Source organism: Apium graveolens, chromosome 2 (assembly GCF_009905375.1).
Source record: "Apium graveolens cultivar Ventura chromosome 2, ASM990537v1, whole genome shotgun sequence".
Classification (NCBI taxonomy): domain Eukaryota; kingdom Viridiplantae; phylum Streptophyta; class Magnoliopsida; order Apiales; family Apiaceae; genus Apium; species Apium graveolens.
Window position 1 is genome coordinate 34,951,297 of NC_133648.1, and position 8,150 is coordinate 34,959,446.

The following is an 8,150-nucleotide window of genomic DNA, read 5'->3' on the forward strand; positions in this document are numbered from 1 at the left end:
ACATATTCGATTCTTGCAAAGTCGATTTCTAAGGAGTCTAAACTACTACTAGTCGAATTGTGTAAGAGAGTAACTCGACTTCTGAGGTGTTGGATTATAAATCAAGGTCATTTCCTCTCTTGAACTCCAATTCGACTACTGAAAATCAAGGCAACTTTAATTCGATTTGTGGATTTTGACTACTGCACATGTTAAGATCTATTTACTTGGACGAGAGCTTGCCACGTCCCGAAGTCTATTCACCTACCTATATCTATCAGTTCAACAGTGAATTGAATAATCAATCACAATTAGAAACAGTAGCGCTGCTCTCACTTTTTGGAGATTCGTTCTATCAAATCATCAATTTGCAAAGTGAAGTGCTGCTGAATTTTATACAGAATTCTAGTCTTACATAGGAACACTCAAAAGCATTAAAGCCTTGTATTGATAGCTTGTATCCGATAGGTTATATTGCATTTTAGAGTGATAGCGATACACATATTTGATAAGTTATCTTTTGTAGGGTGTAGAGTTATTGTTGCTTTGTTTACGTTTGTAACAAAGTTTGTAAGCAACCCACTCGGAGATTTTTCTTAATAATATAAGATCAATACCCCGAAGCTCTTGTGTTTGTGTTTATTTTTCATAGTATCTCTATCCGCTGCGAATTTATTTGAAAAATGAACGATAATACATTCACTCCCCTCTGTATTAACCTAGTGGACCTAACAATTGGTATCAGAGCTTGTTGATCGATATACGGATCAGATCCTTTAGGTTAGCAAGTTTTGTGTTGGATTTTGGTTGAACGGAGACTGGGATAGCTTCTGGTTGTGTAGATTGGGTTTCTGTTGATTGGTTGTGTTGTGTGACTGATTGGATAGTTGCAGTTTGAGATATCGTATTGCGAAAATTTTACAGATCTGTAAAAATGAGTTCTCAAAAGATTGGCGGTCTTAAGGTTCCAAAATTCGATAAGACAAACTACAATCTATGGAAGAAGAGGATGCTTCTTTATCTCAGAGCTGCAGATCACAGATACATTAAGGTCATCGAGAAAGGACCATTTGTATTTGAGATAGAGGATCCAAATGATGCTGAGAAAAGAATTCCTAAGAATCCAGATGACTACACTGAGAAGGATATTGAATTGGATAGTCTGGATGCCAAGGTGCAGCACTTGTTGATGGAATCCATGGATGAAGACATGAGCCATCAAATTGTTGTGTGTGAAAATGCTAAGCATATGTGGCAAACCATAGAGTTGTTAATGGAAGGAACGGAAGATGTCAGAGAAAACAGACTTGATATTCTGACTACCCAATACGAGGCATTCAAATCTCTCCTAGTCGAAAACATAACTTCGGTCTTTGAAAGATTGAACAAGTTGATAAATGAACTGAGCATCTATGGGAAGAGATATGAACAGAAAGAGATAAACAGGAAGTTTATGTTGACATTGCCCACTCATCTCATAAGTAAAGGAGATTCAGTTCGTGAGCGCTTGGACTTCAAGACTATGTCTCTGGACAAGTTATATGGGAAGATGAAGAATCATGAAATGGAATTGGAACAAAAAAAGATTATATATGGAAGTGGTGCAGTGGACGGAGTTACTGAAAACAACTGCTCTTGTAGCTAGTAAACACAAGGACTTGGACATAACTGCTGAAAAGCCAAAAACAAATAATTAAGTGCTTTGTGATGCTGAAGTTGATGATGGAAATCTCTCTGGAGACCCAAGGGATTATTATACAATGGAAGAGTTGCAAGATATGAAGGATCCCACCATGGCCAACATGGCAGCTATGTTTGGAAACTTGAGATTCAGGAGGAAACAAGCCTTCAGGGGATCTGGTAGCAGCAACAGGGGTCAGAAATCTCCATCATATTCAGACTCAGGCTACAAGACATGGATGGTAGATATAAAGAATGTCAAGTGTTTCAACTGTGGAGAAATGGGACACTTTGCCACTGAATGTAGAAGGAGTCAACAGACAAGAGACAAAGGAAAGGCTTATCAAAGGAAAGATTCTGGAGGTTCGAAGAAGTATCCAGTGAAGTCTTACATAGCTGAGGGTAGAAGCTGGGATAATACTGATGATGAGGAAGAGCAGTTTGGAAATCTGGCACTCATGGTTGACACTCCACACTCTTCAAGACAGGTAATCCTTTGCTCCTACCCACCTCCATTTCATACTGAAAACCTATGTGAGAATGAACACTACCTTGCTTTTAGAAAGTCTATCACTATACCTGCTACATCTTTATTTGATAGTATAAAAGTTGAATGCACTGAGAAAGCATGCATTGATAGATATAATTCCATAAATATGAGCTATTATCACTGTATAGTCTCCTTGAAAAATGCTAATGGTACTGTAGGTGATTTGAAAGAAAAGGTAAAGAAACTATAGGAAGAACTTGATAAGTTAGTTCTTGAGAAAGTTAATGTTGAAGACATTAGGCAAAAACATCACTATCTAGAACATAAGGCTAATAATCATGTTGAGACCATTGCTCAGTGAGATGAGAAGATAAAGGAATTAGAAGCTAAGTTACAAGCTTATGCCAATTCTGCTAATCTTGCGAAGGAACTCATATCTAGCCAAGTTGTAAGTGGTAAACTTGGAATTGGGTTAGATTATGATGAGCTTAGAAAGTCAAGTAAGAAATGTGTGGTGGAAAATGAAAAAGTTAAAAAAGTAAATAATCCACCTGATACACCATACGTTCTGAAAAATGCTAAGAAACCTTTGTACAAGAAAGGATCTTCTGATCCCTTTGATGAGGAAAGACTATTCATTGAACATGAGTTGCTTGTTGAGGACTTAAATGAATTAAAAGATAAAAAGGCAAAGGAACCTAGTAAGTCAGCTGACTCAGATAGTGAAACATCTAAGGCTGGACTAGGTTTTAGTTCCAAAACTAAAAGAAGCAGGAATAGAAATGGCAGAATAGGAGGCAATGGCCCTAGAAAGTTATGCAACAATTGTGGATCTGTTGGTCATCTTACTCATGCTTGTAGGAAGGCTAAGGTAATGTTAAGAATGTTAATATGCATAAAATGTCTAGCATGCCTAAATCTCCTAAGTGCAATAATTCTGTTTGCATGCCATGTGTTGTTAATTTCATGAACACTTATCTTGATTCCACACACTCGCACAATTCATCGCATAGTCATGATAAGCATGTACACACACACTGGTAGGTCTAAGACTGTCAGCCCTCCTAAGGTTAGGAAAGAGGCACCTGTCACCAAGCCCAGAAGCAAGTCTGCTGGTGCTTCTGTAAGTGACAAAGGGACAGTCAAAGACAATGAACAACATACTAAGCCTGTCAATTCTGTGAAGCAGAATGTTAAATATTCAAATGCTTCTAAGTCCCCTGGACCCAACTTAGTTTAGGTACCAAAAAAAATTAATCTCCTTTGTTTTCAGGGCATTAAGCAGAAGATGGTCATTTGGATTCTGGACAGTGGATGTTCGAGGCATATGACTGGAGATAGAGCCCTGCTATCAAAGGTGGTTGAGAAAGATGGCCCGGAAGTTACCTTTGGAGATGACAGCAAAGGTTATACAACGGGATATGGCTGTTTGGAAATTGGAAATGTTATCATTGAAGATATTTCTCTAGTTGAAGGTCTGATGCATAATCTCCTCAGCATAAGCCAATTCTGTGATAAAGGCTGTGAAGTTTTGTTCAAGAAGGAGAGGTGTTTGATCTCTAATCAGAAGAATGAGAAGCTTCTCTCAATGGAGTGAGAAAGGGTGATTTGTTTGTAGCTAACTGGAATTCTACTGAAGATGGTCAAGTTATGTGCTTCTATAGTAAAGCTTCTCCAGACGACAATTGGTTATGGCATAAGAAGCTCTCCCACTTAAACTTCAAGACCATGAATTCTTTGGTTAAGAGGGAATTGGTGAGAGGTCTGCCCGAGATGGAATTTTGTCCTGAAGGACTTTGTGAAGCATGTGAGAAGGGAAAGTCAAAGAGAGCATCACATAAGAAGAAGACAGTTTCTGACATTGCTGAGCCCTTACAACTTTTGCATATGGATTTGTTCGGACCAGTCAATATAATGTCTATGTCGAGAAAAAAATATTGCTTAGTGATTGTTGATGACTATTCCAGATACACGTGGGTGTTATTCTTACATTCAAAGGATGAAGCAGCTGAAATGATCATGAAAGGAATATGTCCTAAGTCCAATCATGTATTAGGATTTAGGAATAACTTTTTATGTAATCTGTTTTGATTTCATTGATATTAATAAAAGACTTGTTTTGTTTTTATTACGGGCTCTATCTATTTAAGTGTTTAAATAAGATATACCATAGTTTAGAGTAAAGCTTTTTATGGATTATGATGAGATCATAATAGTGAGACCTAAAAGATGATAACTCTAAACTTAAATAGTTCCTGATCATAGGATTACTAACTGGTAATTAATAATCCGCAAAGATCGGTACATACTATGCTTGCTTCATTATGAAGGATGTATGTTCTCATAGACACTTGTGTGGTGACACTATAGCTAGTATGTAGGTGCTTATTATAGAATAAGTTCACTGAACATGACTCGCACAGCTGAACAACTGATGGAGTTCACTCACGTGTCAGCAGTTGTTCACATAGTGATAGTTGTACAAGTATCCTTAGACTTGAGGTCATCATAGTCATCTTGTGTACACTGAACTATGCTTTGGTTTAGTTCTTAGTCTCCTGGGACAATTATTAGGGCTCTACTGGGTATAGGAATTTGTACACGAAGATAGTGTATGATCAATATAGGATCTACCCCTTCCAGTGAAGGAAGCGAATGTTCAAGGTTGATCCACTTATGCTAGTTCAGGAATCTCTGGCCAGAGTGAATGAAATTAGAAAGGAGTTTCTAATTTGCATAGAACTAAGCATACTAAATTGTAAGCAAGTAATTAAATTAGATAGGCTTGACACAAGATCCATGCCTTATATTTAATCAGGACATTGTAGGGTAGAAGGAGTTTATTGTACGGTAACTATTCACTGAATAGGTTCTTGGTATTCTAAGCAGTGAATTCGTATTATCCGGATAGTCGCGATATGCTGAGAAGTATCCCTCACGATGTAGAATAAATATGATTAATTAATTAATCATATTTAATAAATTAGAGAATTTATATAAATAATGATAAAATAGTTTTATTATTATTTATATCTACTACCGGCTTAATATTGAACCTACAGGGTCACACCATAAAAAGAGAATGATTTAATGGTGGAGAAATTAATTAATAATGGCTGATAATTATTTATTTATGAAATAAATAATTAATTGGAAAATTTAATAATTGATTAAATGAGATTTAATTGATTATAAATTAATTAAGAAAAGTTCTTAATATTATTAATTAAGAATTTAATTTTGGAAATTAAATCAAGAGAGAGAATTATTTCTAAAGTGTTTAGAAAAAGGATTAATAATTAAAAGGTGTTTTAATTATTAATGAGAAGAATAAATGGGTTAATAATAATAATATTTTATGGGAAAATTTCAGCTGAAAATTTTGCCTATAAATATACTATTATAAACCCTATTTTTATTCCAACCCAAATTTTTCAGAAAACCTAATTCTCTCCACCACCTCCTCCTCCTTAGCATCGTTTTCTTGGTGGATACCGGTGGAGTGCTTCACGTTTGAGGAGCAGCTGCTAAGGATCTTTGATCGTTGCTTTTGGATCGCTATTAAAGGTTAGTAATCGATTCATATGTTTTAATCACGATTTATATGCTTTTATTTGGATTTTATATGTGTAAAAGTGTTTTACCATGCCTCCGCTACGATTAAAATCCAACAATGGTATCAGAGCATAGGTTGTATGGATATAGATATGTGGTAAAAATTTCAGAATTTTATGTGCTTGTATGAATTAATTATGATTTTTACAAGTTATATTATGGATTAATTATGTCTGATGAGAAATCGTTTCTCAGAATAATTTTGAATGTTGATCTGGGTTCTACAAGTGTTGTAGATCGTCTGGGTATTTTTTTTATAATTTTATGATGTATAGATTTTTTATTATGAATATTTGAAGATCTTGCAATTAAATTCGTAATTAAATAATCATGTATATATATATAAATTGTAAGTATGTATATATATATATATATATATATATATATCTGTTGTGGTTGCTGTACTGATGGCACGGAAGCAAAGAGAAGACACAGATGTCAGGTACGGCTCCACGGCGATCGAGAGAAGAAGCTGTCAGGCGGCTGCTGCAGGCGCGTGTGGCGCACGCGCGCGCGGGGGGTTGTCGCGCATTCTGGGAATGCGTTACACCCTGTGGCGCATTCACGGAATGCGTTACACCTTTTAATGGCTTAAAAGGCTTGTAACGCATCACCGGAATGCGTTACAGAGCTAGTAACGCGTTCCTGTAATGCGTTACAGCCCATCTGTTATTTTTAAATTTGATTTCTGGGAGTTTCGTAACTCCGTTTTAGGCGTGCAATATATCGTTGGATTCGTTTTTCCAAAACGGATCTAATGGAGTGATCAAATTTTAGTCTATATAAAAGTTTTGAACTATTTATAATTCCGAAAGAGTTTTAAAGTTGTTTTTAACTATTTTAACTGCTTTTAAATGCTTCATGTGATACATAGAGATGTATAATGCTTAGACCAATATGCTAGATGATGTAACATGCCTACATTGACGTTTATTCATGTTTATATATGTGATATATGCTTAGTTTATCATGCGATGATAGATTTAGGTGAACTTATATGAACATAAGGCATTTGTTAGACAATCTAGTATAGTGAAATTGTTTCATAACCTTAATAATAATATTATGAATACAATCATGAGATTCTTGTGTTTATGAAACATGTAATTGAATATGAATTTTCGATATAAGAGAAAGGATGATTCTGTCAACAACAGATTTCTATCTGTAAGAAAGTGTAACACCCCCAAATCCGGGGTCGGGGATCCGGGTTGTCACGAGTTCCATTTCCCTTAATAACACCCAATCTTAAAAAATAATCAACTACTCTGTACTGTGACCCCACAATAAACACACACACCACAAGTTATAGTCTCAGAGATGAATATCCAAAAATAATCATAAGTCATTTTATTCCACCAATATGCCAATACACCTAAAAAGGGTTATCTGAATAAATTTACATTTCTTTGCCATTATTACAATTCATAAATATACATAAATCTGGTACATCAAAAGTTGAAAGCCTAGCCTATTGGTAGCTCCTACCTCAGCTACAGCGTCATCAACGCCTATAGGAAACTGCGAAACGTTTCCTATCCGCTCGCGAATTGGGAGCTTGGTCCTGTTCATCTTGTCTATCTGATGTTATGTGATGAAAGAAGAAAGCAAGGGTGAGCAGCAAGCCCGCCAAAATAATATGTATAATGATTAACAATATATGAGCCTTCTCATAGTACTCATGAAAGTCTTGGTCAAAAGAAATGAACCAAGTTGATATCTTAATGCGATGAAGTCGCAAAATATTCAGTATATATATATACATATATACTTTTCAAAATATTGGAAGTCCTCTTCCATGCATAATACACACAGAGTTCCAGTGTATAACTGTATAAAAAAATCGTTGCAAGGTGATCTCATATATCTAACCTTGTCTCAACGTTTTTCTGAAAATCTTTGTCATGCATAAGATAATCATTTACTAGATATAAGTCTAAAAAGATGAAGTTACAAGATACTCCAATATAATTATATCTTTTAAAAATACTACTTGAACTACCACCATTCAAGTCATAATTAGTTTCCAAAGTTCATCACATAGATGAGACTACAAGACCAGATTTGAATAGATTAAAATTTTAAAATATCATCAAAATAAAAGGAAGTTACGAGATACTTCATTTGATGCAAACATCATTTTGAAAACTTGACCCTGTCAACACTCAACAATCGCCCAACCGTAGCCTTTCTATCGAAGTGCTCTGGGTAGTGTTGCAGAAATATCCAATTGGATGATGAACTCATTACGGGAGTTTGCCGCGCCAGGAAGACCACTTACGATGATCAGTCGTAGTAGTGCAACCCCACCATTTTCTACATGTAGAGGAGAACCTGTCGGATTTACTTGTCAACCGAACACTGAACTCCTAAGGAATGGACCGCC

At 35.7% G+C, this 8,150-nt stretch overlaps 1 protein-coding gene across 1 annotated transcript; it reads left to right on the plus strand.

Annotated features, from left to right (window-relative positions):
* The first annotated feature begins 913 nt into the window (after positions 1-913).
* Positions 914-1,624, plus strand: LOC141688101 (uncharacterized). Its single transcript, XM_074492872.1, has one exon. The coding sequence runs from the start codon at positions 914-916 to the stop codon at positions 1,622-1,624; it is 711 nt and encodes a 236-aa protein (XP_074348973.1).
* The last annotated feature ends 6,526 nt before the right edge of the window (positions 1,625-8,150 follow it).

Bases quoted from the DNA above. Each gene is read 5' to 3' on its own strand.
- LOC141688101 (XM_074492872.1), top strand. From the start codon at position 914: ATGAGTTCTCAAAAGATTGGCGGTCTTAAGGTTCCAAAATTCGATAAG.